Below are 22,694 nucleotides of genomic sequence, written 5' to 3'. Positions count from 1 at the left end.
CTGGGCAAGTTTAAATGTAGAGATTTAAATGTAGGGAATTAAAAGTTTAGATGTAGGGAATGTACCTTCCCCTTCTTGTCCCTTCTACCCTCGACCTTTGATTGGAGGGTAAAAGCTGTCCATCTCTTGCCTTCACAGTGAGGAACCTCTACTATGAATAAAGCTGAGTGGGTTATGTCCCCTGGCATCCCAATGTGATTAGCCATCTTCCTCTCTGGGCTTCTGCCACCTGCAGCCTCCTGCTCATCTGCCACCCCTCTGGCTGCTCCCTCAGAGCTCCTGCATGACCCCTCAAGCCCCCACAGAGCAGGTACTTCCCCGGGTCTCTCCTATTTTCCATCTTCTTTTTCTAGAACCTTCCACAGTGGTTTGCATCTACTCCCATGGCTTCCCTCTCAACCTAAGCCCTGGCAACTTCCAAATCTATTCCCCATTTGTATATCAGTCTTCATGTGACACATTTCTCCCTCGGACATCTCAAACCCAAGGCGTGTGTGCTAGTCTGCTTGGGTGGACGTAACAAAAATACCATAGACCAGGAGCTGAAACAGAAATTTATTTTGTCACAGTTCTGAAGGCGAGAAATCCAAGGTCAAAGTTCTGGCTGATCCAGTTTCTAGTCTGGGCAGCCTCGTCAATGTCCTCGCATGACCTTTCTTTGGTACTCACACAGGGAGAGAGGGAGGGAGCCCGAGCTTGCTGGTGTCACTTCTTATAAGGACGCTAATCCTTTTGGATAAGGGCCCCACCCCTATGGCCTCATTTAGCCTTTATTACTTCCTTAGAGGCCCTGCCTCCAAATCCAAAACCTTTGAGGTCAGAACTTTGCCATATGTCATACGAGTTTGAGGGAGGCACAAACATTCAGTCTATAACTCCATCCAAACTGAGCTCACCATCTCCATTTACAGTAATTCTAAGCCACGTCCTGGCTCTTGAGAACTCATTCTAGGCAAGAGTATAGAATGTCCATCTCTTCAGGCCTGCAGGGCTGAGCCCAGTGCCTGGCACACAGAGTGTGCTCAGAAAATCTCTCAGATTAAGTTGTGATGACCGTCTACACAAGTACAATCAAGCACCCTTCCTCCACACCCTCTCAACTTCCCAGCACTCGGATACAGGAGCCAGGCATTCTCCATTGTCCCCATGGCTTTGGGGTCAGACAGACCCAATCTATAATCCCCGTTGCACTGTGTGTGGTCTTAACCAGTCCCTCCACATCTTTGAGCCTGGGTACTCTCACTTGTGAAGAGGGACTGATAAACACTGATCTCACGGGGGGTTTCCCGAGGGCTTGGTGTCATGCACCTCCCAACATAGGGCCGGCATTTAAGAAACACTCATTTAAAAGCCCGCTCTCTCCCCTGCTTCCTTAGGCTTGTAGCTCCTCTTGCAACCTGTACCCAAAGCTTCAAAACGACCTCCATCCACATTCTAGTCCTCCTTTTATTCAGATTCTGAGGAATCCCATACAGGATAGACATCCTGGCTCAGCAATAGGAAGGTAACTGTGATATAGATGTTTTGTAGGTAGCATGAGGCATCTGTGGATAGAGAATGCTCCCGGGCACTTCTGGCCCCATCATCATCAATATACCCTCTGCCCCAGCTCAGGTAAAAAGAAGCTTCCTTGGGACAGACAGGTAGCACTACAGTATCACTCCACCCCCCTCATTAGAAGTGTGAGCCCCTAGGTGGGAAAATTGGGGGACTTATTTTCTAGAAATTCTTTCAGTTCTGCTTGTCACAATTGCAGGTCAGGGCTGGGGAGAGGACTCAGGCACCATTAAAATCTGAGTACTCGGAGCCTAAAAATTCAGTCCCCCTCCATGGGGGTAGCCAGCTGTAAGAAATGCATTCATAGTTGCAATTGCTTTGCTTCCCAGTAGAACAAGAAATATTTAAGGAACAGGCAATTAGCACTTACCAGAAACATTATAAAATTACATACAACTTGCTAACAAGTTTTAGCATCAATCTGGGAGTCTCCTCGCTTCCTGACTCAGAGCCTGGAATCTGGCAGCCTAATGCTAAATCTGGGGATTTGACTGGCACAGGGGTGGAAGGAGCTGGGACCTTGACCCTGGAGACATGAAGAATCGGGGCATGACAAGTTATGAAGAAAGGACGCCCAACAGCAGGGACTCACCTTGGAAATGAGGTCACCTTCTATTCAACATTATCTAAGCCCCTATTGTGTGTTGCAGACACTGTTCAGTTCATGGGGGCCACGAGGACAAGAGAACAATCTGTGCCTTCACCTCAGCCATAGCAATGTTCAGTAGAGTCAAGAAAGTGCAAGAAGATGGGGAAATATCAAGGAGGGGCCACTAACCTTGCTTGAGGGCATCAGGGACGGCTCCCTGGAGGAGCAGGTATCTGAAATGGAGGCTTGCATAAAGGAGGAAAAGAAGTTGGTCAGATATCTCTGAGAGTTAGAACATAAAGTCTGAGAGCAAGTAGGGAGAACACAAGCAAGACTAGCCCTCTGCTGGCAATGCCACCATCCCCTTGCCTAGAATTAACTCTGCTGGGGAGCCCAGGTGAGCTTCCTGGAAGTGATGGCCATGATCTGGGCTGGAACGAAGACCAAGGGCAACAGACCTGCAATACTGGCTCCACTCCTTATTGGACCCTGCCTTGCCTCAAGCATGAGACCATTTTCAACCTCAAGTCCACTATTTCACTATTTTCAGGACACCTCTTCTTTTTATTTGCTCCCCATGAGCAAATGGGCCCAATCTTCCCAGTTTGGGTCAGAAACAACACCAGGCATGTTCCTAAGACACTCAGAGTTTCCCTGAGACCCTTAAAGCGTTCTCAGGCACTGGGAGCTGGGGTTTTGTTAGAGACAGGCAGCAGTTGCCTGCTCCCAGGAAAGCCCAGTGGGATCCACGCCGTAACCAAGTCTGTCCTGACCTGCGGGGGCGGGGGCGGCAAGCAGCAGAGGATGCTGTACCATTAAAATTTGGCAGGCGACAAGTGCAGCAGCAGTCTGCAATAAACTGGCATTATGATACTGAAGAGAAAATTGGCAGGAAGTAATTTGTCCATGAGATATACTCTCAAAATACATGGGCTTCTGCTGATAGCAAGCTTCAGTGTGGGGCTAATGCAAACAGCTCGGAGGTAAGCCTGACGTTCTACGCGTCCACGTTCACCCCTGGTTCCTAACCTCCTTCAGCTGTGACATCCCCATGATAGTGTTGTGGAGGAAGGAAGTGGAGTGGGAAGCACGTCACCCACTTTATCCACCGCCGTCTGCATCCAATTTGTGCCAGCCTTTGCGAGGAGAAGCACAAACACCAAAATGAACATAGAGGCAGAGGTGCTGTGTCCCTTGCCTCTGGCTTCCCTTCCTATCAGAAGCAGAAAAGTGGAGTGGGATGTGGTTCTGAGCAAATCCATGATATCCAGGCATGCCTTAGGGTTGTCTTAAACACCAAAGATGTCTCAGACTCGCAGGAGTTTGTGCTAGTTGAACAATAGGTCTGGGCAGCTCAGCATGCCTCAGACGCTGTCCTTGGTTCTGGAGCTACAAAGGGCAGAAGAGATGGGACCCTTGGCTTTGAGCAGCTCACAGCCTCCAAGACCACACATAGATGACTCGTCAGTCATTGACCCAGGCTCTTCAAGATGTCCCTGAGACCCTCTCTGTGGCCTCCTCTCTCTTCACTGTCACGTCCTGCCACAGTGAATTTCTTTTATTTTTTAAGATTTTATTTATTTATTTGACAGAGATCACAAGTAGGCAGAGAGGCAGGCAGAGAGAGAGGAGGAAGCAGGCTCTCCGCGGAGCAGAGAGCTCGATGCGGGGCTCGATCCCAGGACCCTGGGATCATGGCCTGAGCCAAAGGCAGAGGTTTTAACCCACTGAGCCACCCAGGCGCCCCCACAGTGAACATCTAACTGTTCTCCAGATACTACACTCTTCCTTCCTCTTTCCTGCTTCTTTCCTTCCATCCTTCCTTCTACCTGCCCCTCATCATCCTGTACCCTCCTAGAAGCTGGGAGGATAGACATGTCAAAAACAGTCTTTGTCCTCAAGAAACTTGCCATTTAACAGGGAGAAACACAAGCCACAAACTGCAGTAATGGTGCCTTAACAGAAAGTTGTCAGGAGGGCTGGGAGTGAGGAGGGAAAGATCCCCTAAGTCTGCCCCATGATGCGAAGGATGATCCCCAACTGGGAAGCGCTTGAGTTGACACTTAAAGGTGATTCTCTGTTGGGCAGCCAAGCAGGGGTATTCTTTCAGGGAGAGAGGACACAGGGGCCAAGTTAGAGCCCTGTGAGCGCCAGTGGGGATCTGCCAGCCACACAGTGATAATGACGATGGGAAACACTACTGCTTACTGCTTACTGCTTACTGCTTGCGTGCCACGTGCTGGACGTTCTGACAATTTCTTATATACATAAGCTCATTAAATCCTCACAACAGTCCTGTAAGATAGGTGTGATTACCATTTTCATTTTACAGATGACAAAACGAGAGCTCAGGGAGAATCCGAAATGTGCCTTAGGTCTCCTACCTATGTTGGAGACAGGATTTAGATCCTCGCTCATTGCTATTGCACTGGTTTGCCTCCCCACAGGCTGACCGGGGTTGGGGGTGGGGGGTGCATCTAAATCTCAAGGTTGGTGACGCCAAAGAGAAGTCTGGAGCAGGTGGGTGTGGGCAAGGTCCAGCCATGCCAAGCATTTAGAGACTTAAATCTGTGTGTTTTAGGCAGCCATCAAAGAATCAATGGGCAGGGCACAGCAATGATCGGATTTTTCTTTCTGAGCAATCTCACCCTGCTTTGCAGAGTACAGAATAGAGGCAAGAGGCAGGGGACCCACTCTTGTCAGATGCCACTATCCCGGTAGGGGGTGGACTAGACAGTGAGAGGGGGCTAGAGACCAGAGGGTGCTGGGATGTCTAGGGGGGAGAGCTGGCCTGAAGCATTTAGTGAGGCTGCAGGTGGGGAGCAGAAGGTGGGATACCGGCTGACTCCCAGGTGGCTGGGACTCCAACTCTCCCAGCCCGAGGCCAGAGCTTCCTCCTCTGCCATCCCAAAAGCCATTCGGCCAGGTACACACCTCTTCCTTCGCCCTCATTTCCCTTTACTTATTTCTATACCCCCTTGACTAGGACTCTCCAAGGGCAGGAGCTGTGGGTCAGGACACTCTATATCTGTAGTGCTGAGCCTGGCATTTGGCACAGTTTCCATGCAGTAAATGCAGTCCAAGCTGGACTCCCACACTGAACAGAATGTTCTCTGTGTTCCAAGCCCTGTGCTAAGTGCTGGGTACACACTAGTCAATAAAGCATCTCCAACACCTGCCTTCATAGAGCTGACATTCTAGTGGGTGAGGAAACAGGAGGGCCAACCTAGAAGCCAGTAAGGAGCCAGGAACCTGAGCTGGCAAATCATTTTGTCCCTCACACCCCACAGACGGGAAGCATCTTGAGGGGAGACATTCTTATCTTCTTTCCCACTGCTATACCCCGAGTGTCTTGAACAGTAACTAATAAAATGAATAAATCTTTACAAAGGGCAATCAGCACCATGAAGGAAAAAATGGGGTGCCAAGAGAGGCAAGAGAATGGGAGCCCCCTGAACTGCATGGGTCCGGGGCAGCATCTCTGAGGAGGTGGCCTCTTAACCTGACATGCTTGAGGAGTCGGCATGTGACGGAGGAAGAGAGGAAGTGGTAGCCCAGGCTTAGGGGTCAGTGAGTAGACAGAGGGACACATGGAGTCCCGCCCATTTGGAAAGGCAGCAAGTCACAATCCACGCGTGGACTCCCCTTCCTCCTCCAAATGGCACTGCTCTTCTCGGAGCATCTCAGATGGTGAATTTAGAGATATAAGATGCAGCTCCTTTGGTATTAGAAATTGAGGAACCCAGGAGAAGACAATGAGGTTGATCACAGATGATAGGGATAAAGCCTCCAAGCAAAGGAAAAGCAAATTCACCGAGTGCCGAGCCCATCGCAGTGGAGTTCCAGGCATCTCTCAAGTACTCCTCTTCGGTCTGCTGGCTGGCTTTTGTAGACAAAGCGAGAGAAAGCGGGAGTGAGAGAAACACTTACAAAGTAGAATTATAGTAAGCAGATAACAGGGAATTGCATGCATGATTTTCTCTAAGTCAAAATTTGGTTTACCAACTTGTTTTTCTGGGCCCTGACATCAAACTTTGTCAGCACCTGACCATGAGGGTCAAGGACAAGTGCCTTTCAGGCAGGCAGTGGAGCACACGGAACACTCTCCAGGAAGTCAAGCAGCCTTGGTGTCTGTGCTCCCAGCAGGGGTTGGCCCTGGACTTGGAGGAAAGGCCTAGACGAAGACAGGGAGTGTCTGAGGAACACAAGCCAGCTGCCTGCTCCCTCTGCCTTCCTGCAGGGAGCTACAAACTCGCAAAGCTGCCTTCCCTGCTCTTCTTCTCCCTTCCACCCAGTCCTGGTCCTGGCCCCATGCATCACCTCCCTCCAGTGCCTTGGACCTCTTCACCAAGTGCTCCCTTAACCTGACTTCCCCTTGAGGCTCCTATTACCTGGTAGCCCTCTCCAGGGACAGAAGCACATAACCCCAGACCCTATGAACTTCACCCTTGGAGAGACTGGTTCAGAGTTCAGTGTCCAGTGCCATTGCAGCCATGTACACCCTTTATCCCTTGACCTCACTCTGTCACCATATCTGGCTCTTTCTCTCCTCCCATCAGTGTCACCAGCCTCTTCCCCTTCACTCCAAGCCTTTCCATCACCTTGCCTTTCAGCCACTTGACTTCAATTCCTCTTACTGTGCTGTACCCTGGCTGTCCCAGACCTTGTCTTCCAGCATCTCTGACCTCCAAGCCTTGCCTAGCCTGCACCGGCCCTTTGTCCCTTCTGCTCTTCCTCCCCACTCTACTCCCGTGCATCACCCTCCCTTGGCCAGGTGATCCTCCGCCTCTCCTGCTTTTTCCCCTTTAGCTAAGCTCCAAGGATAATGCCTCTGCCATTGCCCCTGTGGTCTTCCACTTCTGTAAATCCAGTCCCACCCCTCAATCAGTCCTGGAGCCTCTTTCTCCACTTCCACATGCACCCAGCTACTGAGGGCTTCAGGGACAAGTCCCACAGCCCTGCTGGGGGTGCCCTGCTCATGTGTCATCTCCCCCTTCTGTGAACCTCAGGTGGCAATCCTTGTGGCCATGATTTCCTCTTCTCCAGGGGGAGTGTCTCAGACATTCTCATTAATGTCATATCTCTTTCCCCACAACCAAACCCCGTCCTTCAGCAAAGACCATGAGACCAGTGGACCCCTCCTCCATTTAGAAAGTAGAGCCCATGCCATCACAGGACATCCTTCATCCTCCTGCATTGCCCCTAAAAGCTCAATGAGCCCTCATCTCCTCCCTCCTGCCATGCAGGAAGGAGCTCCCTGGTCTCTCAAGCTACCTTCCCAGTGTGCTCCAGTTCCCCTGCCCTGCCTGCTCCACGGCCTTGGGCTGTTCTCCCCATCTGTTCTCTAGATCTTCAGTTAACATATACTCTGTGTATCTGTCTGTTTCCTCATTTTAAATATGGTTAAGTTTGTTCGATCTTAAAAACATTTTCAGCTGCCGTCTTCAAGGCCATGTTCCTCATGAGTGACCACCTAAGTTCTCTCTCTTCCTTCACTTCCAAGAAATGCCTTCTTTAAAAGTCATCTGCTCTTCCCATATCATCTTCCTCTTCTCCCACAGCATGGGGCCGCGTCACTGCACTCAGCTACTCCTGCCAGTCAGTATGAGCAGTGACCTCCTTCCACGAACCTGCTCGTCCACCCCACCTAAACTTCCATGGCATTCAAGGCTGGAGTTCTCCTCCTTGAAAGTCCTTCTTCTCCAAGCATCTGTGACCCTGCACTGCCTGGGATTTTTCGCCCAGCATTCTGCATGTCCATCCCATGTTCCTAACTGTTCTGCCCAGAACTGACATCTCTCATTCTCCATGGGTGGCCATATCCTTCTCATGGCTTCTTTTACCATCTGTGAGCTAAATCTCAAATTCTGTATTCCTACGCTAGGCTTTTAAGACCAATGTACCACTTTGCACTAGATGTGTCCACCTGGAGGTACCACAGGCAGCTCAAAATTCAGCATATCTTACCGGTGATCGTGCAGACCTGGTCCTCTTCTTGCATGCTTGTCTCAGTGAAAGTGCACTCAAACACCCAGACCAGTCCGTCAGTAGATCTGGCCTCTCCTTTATCCCAGACATGCTCACTTTACACCTCCCAAGTCTGTCTGCCTCTTCCCACCCCCTCTGACCTTGCCCAGTCTGGGATGTCATCAAAACATCTCCCAGATGACTGTGAGCCTCCCACCAGATGGAAGCTTCATGGGGCAGGCCTTGTGTCTGCCTTGTTCTGTATCCCTAGGGCCCAGCATGGTGGTGTTCACTTAGGAGACAGCCATGTGTTTTTTGAATGAGCGAACAATCACTCACCTCCAGAATTGCTGCCGCCAGACCATTCTCCAGACAACAGTCAGGGTAATCCTTTAAAATACATAATATGAAATGCTAAATCAAATGAAACCCTTTGTTGGCTCCCCAATGCTTCCCATCCACGGTCCAGTCTCATTAGCAGATTGTATGATGCCTTTAGCCTTTTGCAACCTCATCTCCCACCACCTTGCAGAAAACCCCCGCACTTGTACTCAGAGACAGGCAATGCGGTGCTGCAGTAAGACCCTGGGACCGTACAGCCCACGTCTTGATCTCAGTTCACTCAGATGACCTGGGACAGCTATATGATCTCTCTGCACCTCAGTTTCCTCACCTTGTAAGTAGGACAAATAGTACCTTGCTCCTAACATTACTATAAGGATGAAATATTAAAATGCTCAGAGTGGCTGCCAGCAGGACGTCAGCACCGTGTATTAGTTCTACAGCAAACTCAGTTATAATAACAATGAGTTAGTTGTGATCTCTGCTCTCCTTGACCGACAAATGGTGTCACCTCTGATGCTTTGCATGGGCTCTTCCCTACCTAAAAGGCCCTTCCCCTCCCTTCCCTCCTACTCCTTCCTTCCTTTCTTTTTTTTTTTTTAAACTGGCTTTACTGAGATATAATTGACATCAGTAAAAGTGTACAGAGTGATAATTTGGTACATGGATGTATTGGGAGAGGATTACCACAATCGGGTTAGTAACACATCTGTCACACAACCTCAGTGTGTGTGTGTGTGTGTTGAGAACTTTTAAGATCTACCCTCTTAGCAACTTTCAAAGATGCAATACGACACTGAACTCGAGTCACCATGCCATACATGACACTCCAGGACCTGTTCCTTTTATAATTGGAACTGTGTACCTTTTGACCCCCTTCGTCAGTCTCTCCTAACCCACTCTGTTTTTATGAGTTTGGTTTTTTAGCTTCCACATATAAGTGAGATCATCAAGTATATGTCTTTCTCTGTCTTGACTTATCTCACTTAGCATCATGCCCTCAAGCAAGGTTCCTCCATGTTGTTGCAAATATCAGGATTTCCTTCTTTTTCTTTTTTATGGCTGAATAATATTCCTGTGTGTGTGTGTGTGTGTGTGTGTGTGTGTACACGTGTACGTTTTCTTTACCCATTCATTGATGGATAGTTAGATGTTCCCATGTCTTGGCTGTTGTAAATAATACTGCTGTGAATCCCACTTGTTCTTTTCACCTGCTGGCTCTTGCATAGTCTTTAGGCCTCATGGTGTAGACATCACCTCCTCCAAGAAGCCTTCCCTGTTGCCAAGTCTGGGACTAGGCTGAGATGAGAGAGGCACGTGCCTTGGGCATAGATTGTAAAGGAGTTGCTGAAATGCTCAGTAATTCAGTTAAATAATTTAATGCGATTTTTTTAAACCAAGATTAGTGCAAATTATATATGATAAAAATATCAACATTTTAATTAACAAGAGGCTCAGAAGACCAGGACAAGGGTGAGGCCAGAGAAGTGAGGCACACAAATTCTGGGTCAGATCTGGTCTTTAAGTTCTAATATTGATCTTCTTTGTAGGTTTGATTTATATGCATTAGTTTTGATTTTCTAAAAAATATCGCATTAAGATATTACAGGCTTGCTTGCTGAGTTTTTGTTACCCCCTAAAATTTTGTGTTGAAGTTTAATGTCTTACTGCCTACAGCCTCACCTTCCAAATTTGAGTTAGGTGCTCCTTCTGGGTGCCTACACACACACACACACACACACACACACACAATCCCAGTCAGAGAATGCCTTGTTCTGCCAGCTCTCAGCAGAGATCTGGAGACCCTGGTTTTCAGGTAACACGAATGTGACAATTCAGGAGCACATCCATGAAAGGCAGTGCATGGGGCTAGCCTGAGCAGCCCACAGAAACCCCACCAGCTGTGGTTAGGAAGTTTTTGCAACATCATCCCTGTTAGGGTGACACAGAGCAACTTCAGGGACTGTGCCTCCTGCTGGCTCATTATGGCGTTTTACAGCAAAGGCGGGGTCTCCTTGGCCTGACAAACCTAGGAAGATGTCCAGCAAACTTTCCTGTTTACTCCAGCTGCCTCCCTTCCAAGTCACAAGACCCTACCATCCTCCCTTCACCATCTGCCACTAAATCCATTACGCCCTGTCTTTCCCGCAGGAGGTCCTTTTCCCCAGGAACTGCTCCCCCTCTTCTTCTCCTTCCTCCCTTCCAGGTACCCCTCTCCGGCCCCTCATTCCCCTTCATCTCTCACAGCACCAAGCACAGGGCTGCTGGAAGTGGGGGTGACTCCAGAGGAAACTCCAGGGACTTGGCCAGGACAGACTCCTTTCCTGAAGCCTCCAAGCCCTCATTGCCTCTCCCATGAGGTTGCCAGCCCGTCATGCCCCCTGGCATCCGGGCCCGCGCGAGTTGTCTCCAGGAACCCACTCCATGTGTGACTCACACGGTTGAATCAAACGAACTTTAAAAGCATACTCAGTGAGCCACTTGTTTCATTTTACCTGCACCTTCTCAAACTGAATTTAAAAAAACCTTTGTGAAAGTGCTTCCATGTCAGAAGGCAGCGAATATTGATTCTCACTTAATCTCTGGTTTGGGGAACGGCAGGCAGCAAAGCCGCCTCATTTCATGCTTGTCTTTGCCACTCAGGAATGGACTGAGCCGAAGGTCTGTCTGGGCGGTCTGAATGCAGAGGCAAGTTCAGCAAGCTCGCGACAGATTCCTTAGCTCCTGGGACAGGTATCTCACAGAGTGTGGAGACCCACCTCCACTGAGTGAAAATATCCAAGCCCCTCAAAGGCTCTGTGTGAACCCAGAGTCTCGGGCATATTACTGGCCGGAAGGCCCCTTGATCCTGGGATGGGGTTTTAAACAGGACACGGCAGGACTTCTCATGAAAGGTCTTACCTGTGTCACTCTGGGCACTGAGTCGAGGCAGAGGGGCAGCAGAGCGTGTAACGTGGACCTCCCAGTCCAAGAGAGGTAGGAAGTCACATTTTGTCTCTGTTTTCTCTTCTTCCTGTCTTCCAGAGATCGAGCAGGGCAGCTGTGGCGATCCCGGCATCCCTGCCTACGGCCGAAGGGAAGGCTCCCGGTTCCGCCACGGTGACACACTCAAGTTTGAGTGCCAGCCTGCCTTTGAGCTGGTGGGGCAGAAGGCAATCACGTGCCAAAAGAATAACCAGTGGTCGGCTAAGAAGCCAGGCTGTGTGTGTAAGTGAGCGGGGAGAAGGCCTCTTCGGGGTCTCCACCAAGAGGCAAGGGGCCCCATTGGCTAGCTAATCCAGAGCCCCTTGGGAACCTCACAGGTCATGGCAACAGCTTCCCTTGTTTTCTTCTGTTCTTCCCAACCTTGCTGGTTGGGTCCTCGTTTCTGGCAGTAATGTAGACTGGAAATTATTGCTTTTAACTTTGTGGCCGGGAGGGGGTGCTTCTTCAATGCTTTCTTGCCATCCGTGGTGATACTTGAGAGCAAGGTAGAGGCCACTAGGGCCTGGTGCATGAGGCTCTGACCTGGACATTTGTTCCTCGCCCTTGTTGCCACCAGTGACACCATATATTCAAGCCAGGGTGGAAGGGACAGGCTGGTTTGTAAGATCGTAGACTCTGGACTAGGCTCCAAGTGTGGTGGGAAACCACAATCTTGCCAGGGTCTGAGGAGTTTTCTCAGATTGCTTCTTCTTGGACTGGAGTTAGGGAGGGATGGGGGATCAAGCTGTCTTCAGATTATTGATCCTCTGGAGTGACCATCCAATGGCAATATCAAGGAGGTCTTCCTTCCTCTGAGATGGGATGACCATACTTCCTGACAAAAATAGTACTTTAAGTTCTGGGCCCAGTGAGACTGGAAAGTGTGAGGGGCTTGTGTGCAGCAAAGGGAGGAGCCCACTTGATCTCTTAAGTCAAGGTTCCAGCTTCTCTTCCCCCAAACATCGCCCACCTTCTCCATCTCTTTCCATCTACTTCTCTCAGGGGAGGGCAAAAGCCCAACCCTCTGATCACTTCTCCCACTGCAGTGGGCTTCTTGGAGTCTCCAGGTGTTACAAACTAGAATGGTTCCCCAGGGCAGTGGGGTAGGATAGCCTGGGGGTTACCAGGGAACATCAATGAGGACTAAGACTTCGGCATATGAGTTGGTGAGTTGGGTCATACCTTTTCAAACCAAAAAAATCACTTTATTTTGACAAAGAATTTATGATGACTTGTGAGTTCATGCAAAGATCCTTGCAAAAATTTAAAGAAAAAATTGCTCTTAGATATACATCAAATCACTCTTAGATATACACCCTTGTTGCTAAAAAAATAAAATTGCATGAAATCTACACATTTCTGTGGCTGAATGTGGTTAGAATATCGTGCCCAACAGTGTTAGCCTTGTAGCACACTGGGAGCCAAGGGGACTGGAGCCAGGAAGGGAAGGGGACATTGGCAAAGAGCAGCCCAGAGCAAGCAGGAACAAAGGCCTGAGGTGGTAGAGGGAACAGGGCTTTTCTCTGCAAATTGGAGGCAGGACCTCAGAAGACAAAAGTATAGACTGTGGGAGTCCCAGGTATTATGGGGGCTTTATCTTGGAAATTCATTAGGTAAAACAAGGCAGGGAGAACTGGGAGAGGGTCAGGCCACTGGGGCAGAGAGCTGGTGGGAATGAAGTGGGTAGCAGAGCCAGCTGGCTTCTTAGGACAGGATAAATTTGCCTGCCTCACAAGCTGAGAGATGGAGGTAGCAAAGTATTATCTGAGGGCTCTCTCTCGAGTCCTCCAAGAATTTCCTTGACCCTTTGCCCCTGAGGAAGGGTTTTAGGAAATCCTTCTAGACCTTCCATAAGAACAGAGGGCCATGAAGTGCTGCTCAGCAGGCTCTTCATTTCCAGGAGTGAAGCTGGCAGCCTCCAGTGAGCTGGAGACTGCTTACAAAGAGCTGAGAAGAAACAAAGACAGAGTTGTCTTGGCAAGTATGGAGCAGTGCTCTCTGTGGCTTAAAATAAGGAAGAGGAGCCTGAGGTTTATTGAGAACTACAAAGCAGGCAGTCTGTGGGGGCCAACACAGCATTTCATCTTCTGGATGATTCTGGGTTGTAGGGGGCTGGCATCCCCCAGCCACTCCCATTGATCAGGTGTTTGTTTGTTTGTTTGTTTTTCTGGTCATTTGGGTATAACCAAACACAGCTTGAGTCTGAAGGAGGCCAGAGAGCCAACTGGCCCCATGCTTTTGCACCACACAGCAAGGTCATCTTCTTATTCCATGAAGTCAAAGGTGTGCCAACTGTCAGCTCCCTACTGAGTACCCAGCCCCTAAGCTGATGCTTCCTTGGGTCCTGGGCTTTGTCCTCAGGGATCTCACAGTCTGACTGGGGGTGAGAGATGGCATTCAGGTATGCTGGTGCACAGAGATAGCTTTGGATTCAAACTCTGAAGACTTGTTTCTCAGTCCTGGCTCAGCATCCTGATGATGGCTGGGGCATCCTCTTGCTGAATTTTGGTTTACTAATCCTCTGGTAGGGTAGCACGCTATTCTGGCTCCCCAAACCCGAAGGCTCAATAATTATATTTATAGAACATGAACAGTCCTTATGGCATGAACAGACCTCACTGCCCACAGTAAATGCTTGGAAACCACTTCCTAAAATGGGTCATTGGCAGAGCAGGTCATATACTTTGCTTGAGGGATATGTTAAACTGAGGTTCTGACCCTGACCCCAGATCAAACGTATCGATAGCAGGTGGTCACTAGGAAAGGGCCAACATCTATAAGCATCCATAGGAATATAAAAGAATACAGTCTCTGTATTTTATAGAGATAAATGTACATACAAAACACCTCTAGCAAGAGTCAACATAAACGCCCTAAATTTTCCCACACATTAGTCACAATGAATATTAGTACAATATTTAACAGACAAACTATTCTTTCCTTCTTAGGATTTAGAAGCAGATTGGAAAATTTTAATGGTTCAAATTTCTATGAACAGTTGTCCAAAGAAGTGCAAAGTGGCACATTGTTCTTTTCTCAAAACATTTTCTTCAAAACAGCTCTTTACTCGGAAATTGCCCTGCCGAGACTACACAAATACATTCTTTCCTTCATGTTCCCAAACATTTTCTGCAGCAAGCCGACTTCAGAATCATTGCATTGGCTTTTGAGCTGCCCTCACAGTAGTAAATGTTTGATAGATGCTCTTTTTTCATCGAGGTTTTAAAGAAGAGGATGTTTCTCACAGTGAAAAGCGTTTTGAAAGAAAAGATGGAGCCAGCTCCTTGCCTTTCACTGTCTTCTTCCTTAGTTAATTCACATCTCCAGGGACCGCTGCTCAAAATCAGTTGGAAGTAGTAGTCCTTTCCATCCATCCAACAATATTTACCGAGCATATACCCTGTGCTAAGCACCATGTATTGGATTCAGAGCTATTCGATCTCTGCCTGGGAAATGTGCTCAACCTGGTCTCCTGGTAGGCATGCTCTGGCCAGGCTGTGCGTTTTCTTCCCTTTCCCAGCTCTGCCCATTTCACCCCATTCCTTGCAAAAGAAGAGAGGGCCCTTCCCATGCTACTATGTCCAGTTAGTCTCCCACCGCAAGAGCTACAAGATGAAGGAAGGGACAAATAACTCTGATGGAGGTGTACAGATACTTGATGCTTTGTTGACAGGCTCACAGAATGCTTCACACTTCATAAGAAAGCCAGGAAACCAATTATCAGTCCATTAGCAGCCACTTTCCAAAGAAGTTTCAAAACAGGCTCCACCAGAGATATGCCAAGACTTCACAAGCTCAGGCTTTCTTCGCCATTTTGTAAACTATTGGGAGAAGGTGTGAACCCTAATTGCTCAGCTCCTAATGTATACGGGCATAGGTGTGAAATGTGAAGGCAGGGCCCCCTGGGATGGTTACAGTGTAAGTTGGGAATCAGCAGCCAAACCTTGAGAGACCAGGGAGGGAGAAGTGGGTCCTTGGGTGCCCCAAGAAAATGTCACAGAGAATAGAGGGCTTAAGCTGGGCCTTGAAGAGTTGACAGGTAAAGGAGGGTGTTCTGTGTAGGAATGTTGTAGGAAATGGTCCTCTCCTACTACCCTCCCATATTTTACCTCCGAGTTCCCCTGAAATCCCCTCACCCTGTCCTTCGCTGGACACACACACACACACGTGCATGCACACACACATACACACACACACACATACATACATACACATATCTGCAAAGGAGTGCATGGAGTCATAGGGTCATCCAGATTCTCAACCTCAGCACTATTGACATTTTGGACCAGATAATTCTTTTGGTGGAGGAGGGGCAGTCCTGTGCATTGTTTGAGCCACATTCCTGTCCTGCATCCACTGGAAGCCAGTGGCACACACACCCCTCTTGCTGCCAGTGTGATGACCAAAATGTCTCCCTATTGGACATTGCCAAAGAGAGATGCCAAAGACATCCCCAGAGAGAAAAACCACTTGAGATTGTGACCCACCAATCAAGGGTACTGTACACTTCCCAGTTCTAAGGACGAAGAAATCTGTGTTTTCACATTTAAGTGAGGCTCTGCTTAAAGTCTGTAGGATTGTAGCAGTGAGAAAGCTTGGGGTAAAGGAGGATGCGATATTTATTCAATGTTTTATGTCATTTGGGAAGATAATGAATCTTTCCTACAACTTTATGGCATATTTTCTTCTCTCATTTTACCAATGAAAACAAAGTTCAAGGAGACGAGGGGACTAACTCAGAGGTTATAAAACCCCTAAGGGTTGGGCTGGAATTTGAAGTGTTCATTGACAGAGCAGGTTCCTACTCCAAACCCTGTACTCTCTCCACTGTGCTAGATTTCCAGAATCCAAGGGTTCATCTGCAGCAGGAAGGATAAGGGAGCCTTATTAGGACAAAAATACTAGCTCAGAGTATAGGCATGCTGTTGGCTGAGTATCACGAAGTATCAGAGATTGACAAGCATTAAACAAAGTCATGAAAGCTGGACCCATGATCCTTGTTGGAACTGTACGAATGCTCTACACCAATGTGCAATATGTCAGCACCCAAGCATTTCCCTAATCTTTATTTTTTCTCATTTCTTCTACCCACCCATTTATCCGTCCATCTTTGATTTATTGAGCACCTACTGTATACAATCTCAGCTGCATAAGAGGGTACGGCTATTCTTGTTCCTTGTCAAATCATAATCTAACCTGAAGGGCCTCTGAGGGTGATCTTGCTCATCTGGGGATGGGGTTGAAGGGGAAATCTCTTAGCACCTAGCCTTATGTAATGTGCTAGAACTCTTTCAGGAAGTATCTGGAGCTCAAAGGTCAAAATTCAGCACAGGCTCTTGGTATATTCTAGTATTTTAAGGGTTTAAATCTAAAGGTTTAAACAAATAAAATACTCTTAATTTCACTTCTTTAACCCAAAACCAATTTCAATCTTGGCTCTTCTTCTTTTACTCTTACCCCTATGCACACATATTTCGTGTGGTTTCAATCAAAGCGAACATATCAACTCACATTCTGTGTTTCAAAGTTCACATTGTATTGCATATCTTACCATGTTGCTATGTGCCTTTAATACTTCCCATTCTTAGTATCTGTGGAATGTTCTGTTTAGTGGATGGAGTCGTGACTTAGTCAAAGTCATGTTCATTTGTTTTACATAAGGCTATAATGAACATCCTCATGGACGTGGCTTTTTTCTTTCTTCTCTTGAACTGTAATTCTTTGGGCTAGGTTTCCAGGAGTGAGGTCATCAGGCCAGAGTATGAACATTGTTATGACTCTCAATGTACATTCTTATATTGCTCCCCAAAAATGTTGTGCTGGTTCATAATGCCAATAACAGAAGCTATATGATTAAGAAGATGATTCATATACTATGCAGCCTTCCCATGCAGAAACATGGTGTATCTCTCTTTCATGTTCCTCTACGTTCACTTTTCTAGATGTAACAACTTTGTGGTTTTCTCCCAATAGATCATATAACATATTGCTTGTACCCGTTATCTGCATTGCCAAACCCCAAGTATTTGCATCCCCTTTTATGAAATTGCTAACTTCGTAAGTATAAGTTGAATACATCCCCACCAGCACACCCTTGTCGACTTCTGTAAGGTTCCACGTGTTGTGATGAGGGCTGTGACTCCAGAGATGCGTTGGACACAGCCTTTGACCTCAAACTTCTCTGATGTGGAGAGAGACGTAATTATGTAACTTAAAGGATGCTCTTATGGTTCAAAATTTAGTTTTCAACTAGAAAACATTGGTGACACGGACGCATTTAGGATCCATCCCATGAAGAGTCATTCTTTTATTTAACAAATATTTGCTGAGTGCCTGCGATGGGGCAGATACCACGGTGGATGCTGAACAGGGGAGCAACAGCACCCCCCTTCTCATGGAGCATAGAGAAGTCATCACTACGGGAACAGTGGGGCCTGAAAGGAGTACAAAGTCGTGCTCCTTTTGGAATGGGGACATCCAAGGGATAGCACTGGGTCCTTAGAGAAGCCATGGGGTGTGGGCCTCTGCAACAGGGGGTGTTCAGTGGATTCATTGGTACACACACACCTGTGCACACAGGCACACATCACCCATCTGGGTCCTTGGTTCACAGCGGTTCCTACAGGGTTTGGCCACTGCCAGTGTATGTGAGTGGAAGAGGGGAGGTGGGGGGTCCATGGGAGCAGGTACTGGAGAGAGACTACTGGGTATCCCCAGGCTGGAGGCACATCCCTGGCAGGCCAAGGGGTATGAAAGTGATGTCAGGATTTCCAACACAGCATTCGAGACAGAGACTCCAGTCCTGACTTTTCGCTTGCCGGCCAAGGTCCAGTCCTGTTCAGAGGGGACAGGAGCTCTTGTTATTTGTTATTTGTGATCCTCATGGGACAACTACCTGCGCTGAAGTGTGGCTTCAGGAGTATTGTGTGGTATTTTCCTTTACAACTTGAAAGCACTTTTTCTCCATTGTGGTGAGAAACTCTTCATGATATGTGGTGTATATAGTTTCTCAGTCTCTTCTCCCCGCCCCCCCCCTTTTTTTTAGTATTTTGCATCGTACACTTGTTTTATGTAGACAAACTTTCAATATTTGTGATTTCTTTTCAATGCTGACAGAGTTATCATTCTGCCACAGATCTGAGAAGCAGTTTGTTCTATTTTTGGTTATTTGTGGGTAATTTGATTTTTTAAAAAAATATATAATTTGTTAATCCATCTGGAGTTTATTTAGATGAATGTAGAATGTATGGTCCAAACTATTAAGCAGTTTTCCAACACAATGTATTAAGCAATTCATTTCCCTTCTGATTTGAGGGAAATGAATTGTTTTATCACATACTGAATCCTCACATGCGGTTAAGTCTATTTCTTGAGACACCACTTTGTTCTGCTGCTCTATTTCTATCTTAGCACCGGCATTGAATAATTTTAATTGTTGTTTTATAATATGTTCTAATATCTGGCAGAGCTGGAAACTACTCCTTCCTCCCTTAATTATTTTCTCTTTCAGAAATGTTCATTGTTATTCTCATCTGTTTGTTGTTCAAGATTAATTTTAGAATCATTTTGTCAGAGTAAAAAAAAAAAATCCTATTGGGATTTTGTATGTGCCCTCCTATTAAACCGTAAATTAACTTGAGGAAAATAGGCATTTTTATAATACACAGGCTTCCCATCCAGAAACATGGCATGTCACTCTTTTTGTTCATCTACTTTCATTTTTCTAAATATAACAGCTTTGTGGTTTTCTTCATATAGGTCACATACATTGCTTGCTATCTTTATTTTTAAATAGGCAGGTACTTTTTTCACTCCCCTCCTACCTCGACCTCAACGCCCCATGCACAGGTGAAGCCTGTCCCTTTTTGCCTCTTCTGTATAGCTGATCCCTGACTTTCCATGTAAATATATACTCCCAGGTTTTCCAGGACAAGAACAATTTCAAACATCCTTTCCTTTGGCCCAGAAAATATGATTGCAATAGCTAGACTCTTTGGAAATTGCCCTTTTCAAATATTTGGAGCCAGAATTGGGATCAGCTGAGGTTTGAAAGCATCAGCCTCAGTGTGAGACATAATATTCCTGGGCACGGCTTGTGTTCAGAGGCAAGGGGCTGTAACAAGGGCTGTATGAGCATCCTCTGCTGATGTCATGTTCTGCTTAGTTCTCTAGGCTTCCTTAAAGGCCCCACTAGACCACAGGTGGCCCCAGGAGAGGGGCAGGGAACCTGGGGATTGCTTTGGTCCAGATGTGTATTTCAGGCCAATTCCTAGAAGTTGAAAACCAGCATGTGAGATTCTGGGGCCCCCTTCCTCTGTTACCAAGTCCTTAAGAACACAAACACTGAAGACCTAGTGCTATGCAGAGGTTTGGTGGTGATGGGGGAGGGGGTGGTAGCTGTTCTGTGTAAGGGCCTCTGGTAATCCAGAGGAGTCTTCCTTGGACAACATCCTGGTGGTGGTGGGAGGTGGGGAGGATCTATGTCTGCCCCTGCACTGGGGAAGGGACATTGCAGTCAGGGTGCGGAAGCATTCTAGAACCACAGGGCCAGCCTGGGGAGGGTAAGCCAGGGCTGAGGAAGGCCAGGGCTGGGAGAACTGACCCTGGACAAAGGCATGGCTCATAAAGGTGGCTGCCAACATTTCCTATCAGGACATCTTGGGAAGCAGAGTCAACATTTGTTCTACCAGACCAGTGTGGGTCATACATCACTTGCTACCTTAAACTGCTAAACAGGTAGATGTTAGTGGAAGAAGGCAGCTTCTGGGCTGAATAAAGTCCTCACTGAGGAGAAGAAGGCCTACACCTGCAGGATAACCCTGTCCCAGCCAGAGGCTATGGTACTAGAAAGGGCCTTCCTTCCAGAAGGGATTAGAGAAGAAAATAACAACCAGAACAGAAGTCCAGTCCCTATGCAGGGGCACACATTGGGACAGGAGGACAGAGGAGAATCCTGAAACTCCTGGGTGTATGGACATGCTGGACTCCTCACAAACCACCAGATGCCAACTCTGGAGCCATGCTCAGACCTCACCACATCGGTTTGAGGACATGGGCCTTCCCATGACTCTGAGGCATGTCTGGGCCTGGGCCCAGGATCTGGCTCTAAGGACTGAGCCCATGGAATGAAGGTTGTCAACTGATCTGAGCAAGGTCTGATCGAGCAAAGATTAAGGGATGTGCTTTGCGAAGGAGGCTGCCAGCATGTTGAAAGAAGTAGAGTCAACACTCCCTAAAAGGCCAGTGTGGGCCATAAACATCACTTATTATCACTTTGTCTTTAAATAGACAGATATTTTATGGGGAAATGACGTGTCCTCCATGGCCCTGCCCACTCTCAAATGGGCCCAAGTGTAGCTAATCATTAGAGTTACTCAAAGGGTTTTTAAAATACAGAATCTTCATCCCCAGAAATTCTGATTCAGCAGGTCTGGGATGGATCCCAGACACTGTGGTTCTAAAATCTTCCTAGGAGATCTAGATGCTAGGTCAGCTCTGTAGGCCACTAATATGGAACTCCCACTGTGTGTCAGTTGTTTGCAGGGAAGTTTTACATCCTTGCTGAGGAGTTTGGTCCCAACAAGACAGCAGCCTCTTTAGGCATGAGGCTATGACATATGTGGCCATATGTTGTTTTGAGTCTCACCACCCTAAGACTGCCATAACCCATGAGGCCAGTAATCATGATGGCAGTAACCTCCTGTCATCCAAGAAATACTGACCTCCACATTGATATGCCCTAGGGTTGCAAGGTCCAGTCCTCTGAACATTACTACTTGATGCTGTTGTTGCCTGCCTCTCATTTCGTTTGAACACAGCAAAACGTGAATTGGGAGGAGCTACTGCACGCTGGGCGTTGTGCTCAGCACTAGGAGAGTAATGGGGATGATTCTAGCATGGCTCTTGCCCTCTAAGTGCTCATACTCAAGCGAATGTTATGAGCACATATTTGTGTTATAAAGCAGTCTTCGAATTATTACAATAATAGAGGTGGCCACGAAGTGCCCCAGAATGTAAAGGAAAAAGAATTTATCCCAACTGAAAGATTCTTAGAAGACTTCTCAGAGGCAAAATTTCAGCCCAACTCAGGAATCTCTCCAGAACCAAAATGCAAACACAGCTGAGTATAGGTCCCAGTCCAAATGCTATGGTCCTACAACTAGGACTCCTAGTCCAAGGTATCTTGGGACCGTTGCTACCTGGGTGAGACAAGGCTGGGAAAACTGACCAAGCCTTAGGGGTCTAATCCTGGACTGCGATCTCTGCTTGTAAGTGGGGATGGCATCTATCTTCCATTCTCACTTCGGTTTTCATCCGTGGGATTGTGGCTAATAGGTTCTTTTCTCTGTAAGATTTCTGAAGTTATTTGTGTCCTAAGTGTGTTCTCACTGCAGACCATGCTTTCTCCACTGTGCTCTGCCATGTTTGACTAAGAGAACTATGGAGGAAACACAGTTTTACCAAGGAGGGTCTGTTTTCATAGCTGCTGGCTCAAGACCTGGGGCTTGAAGCTCTCTCTACTTGTACCCTTCCTCCATTCTGTGACCCTCTGGCTAAGTTTGTCATCTAACTTGGTCATAAGTACATTGCCATCGGCCTTGGGTGTCACTGGGCTCTGTGGTTCATGGGGAAGGTACCACTCACTTCTTCTGGAGATTGGCTTTATAGGAGAGTCTTGGACTACCCTTCTTGGATTTATAGGTCTTCCTCCAGTCATTTTGTACAAAAGCAGTAGTCTAGTGACCCCAGGGAAGGTGGGCCAAGAACAGGGCTGCTGCCATAAGCTGATTAACTCCCATCTTGCTCTTAGAGTTAGGAAGACTCCCATAGTCCTAAAGGCAGCTCTCTCAGGTCAGCTGTAAACTCCCCTGGATCCTTGTGGATTCCTATGGAGGGAAATTCAAACATACTTCCTTATGATCATGGAAAGCAACCACCACTCCAGTCTTCAGTTGGTGGTAGTCTGAGGTATGACTGGGCTTTGAGTGGCTAGGACGATGGGCTGGTTCCAGACTCTGCATGAAGACGCTTTGTTGAACAACCTTAGAAAAGATGGTGAGGGGGCGCCTGGGTTGCTCAGTGGTTAAAGCCTCTGCCTTCAGCTCGGGTCATGATCCTAGGGTCCTGGGATCGAGCCTCACATCGGGCTCTCTGCTCAGCAGGGAGCCTGCCTCCTCCTCCTCTCTCCTTTTGCCTACCTCTCTGCCTGCTTGTGATCTGTCTGCCTAAAAAAAAAAAAAAAAAAAAAAAAAAAAAAAAAAAAAAAAAAAAAAGG

At 47.5% G+C, this 22,694-nt stretch overlaps 1 protein-coding gene across 1 annotated transcript in view; it reads left to right on the top strand.

The window, feature by feature from the left end:
* The window catches only part of CSMD2 (CUB and Sushi multiple domains 2), a 593,647-nt gene that overhangs the window by 336,241 nt on the left and 234,712 nt on the right, over positions 1-22,694 (top strand). The window contains exon 13 of the mRNA XM_032877161.1: positions 11,480-11,662. Coding sequence (XP_032733052.1) covers positions 11,480-11,662 — 183 coding nt within the window. The remainder of the gene's footprint in view (positions 1-11,479; positions 11,663-22,694) is intronic.

The sequence above is a fragment of the Lontra canadensis genome, unplaced genomic scaffold (assembly GCF_010015895.1).
Source record: "Lontra canadensis isolate GAN:19392208 unplaced genomic scaffold, GSC_riverotter_1.0 scaffold60, whole genome shotgun sequence".
NCBI lineage: Eukaryota > Metazoa > Chordata > Mammalia > Carnivora > Mustelidae > Lontra > Lontra canadensis.
This window is presented reverse-complemented; position numbering and strand designations above follow the sequence as displayed.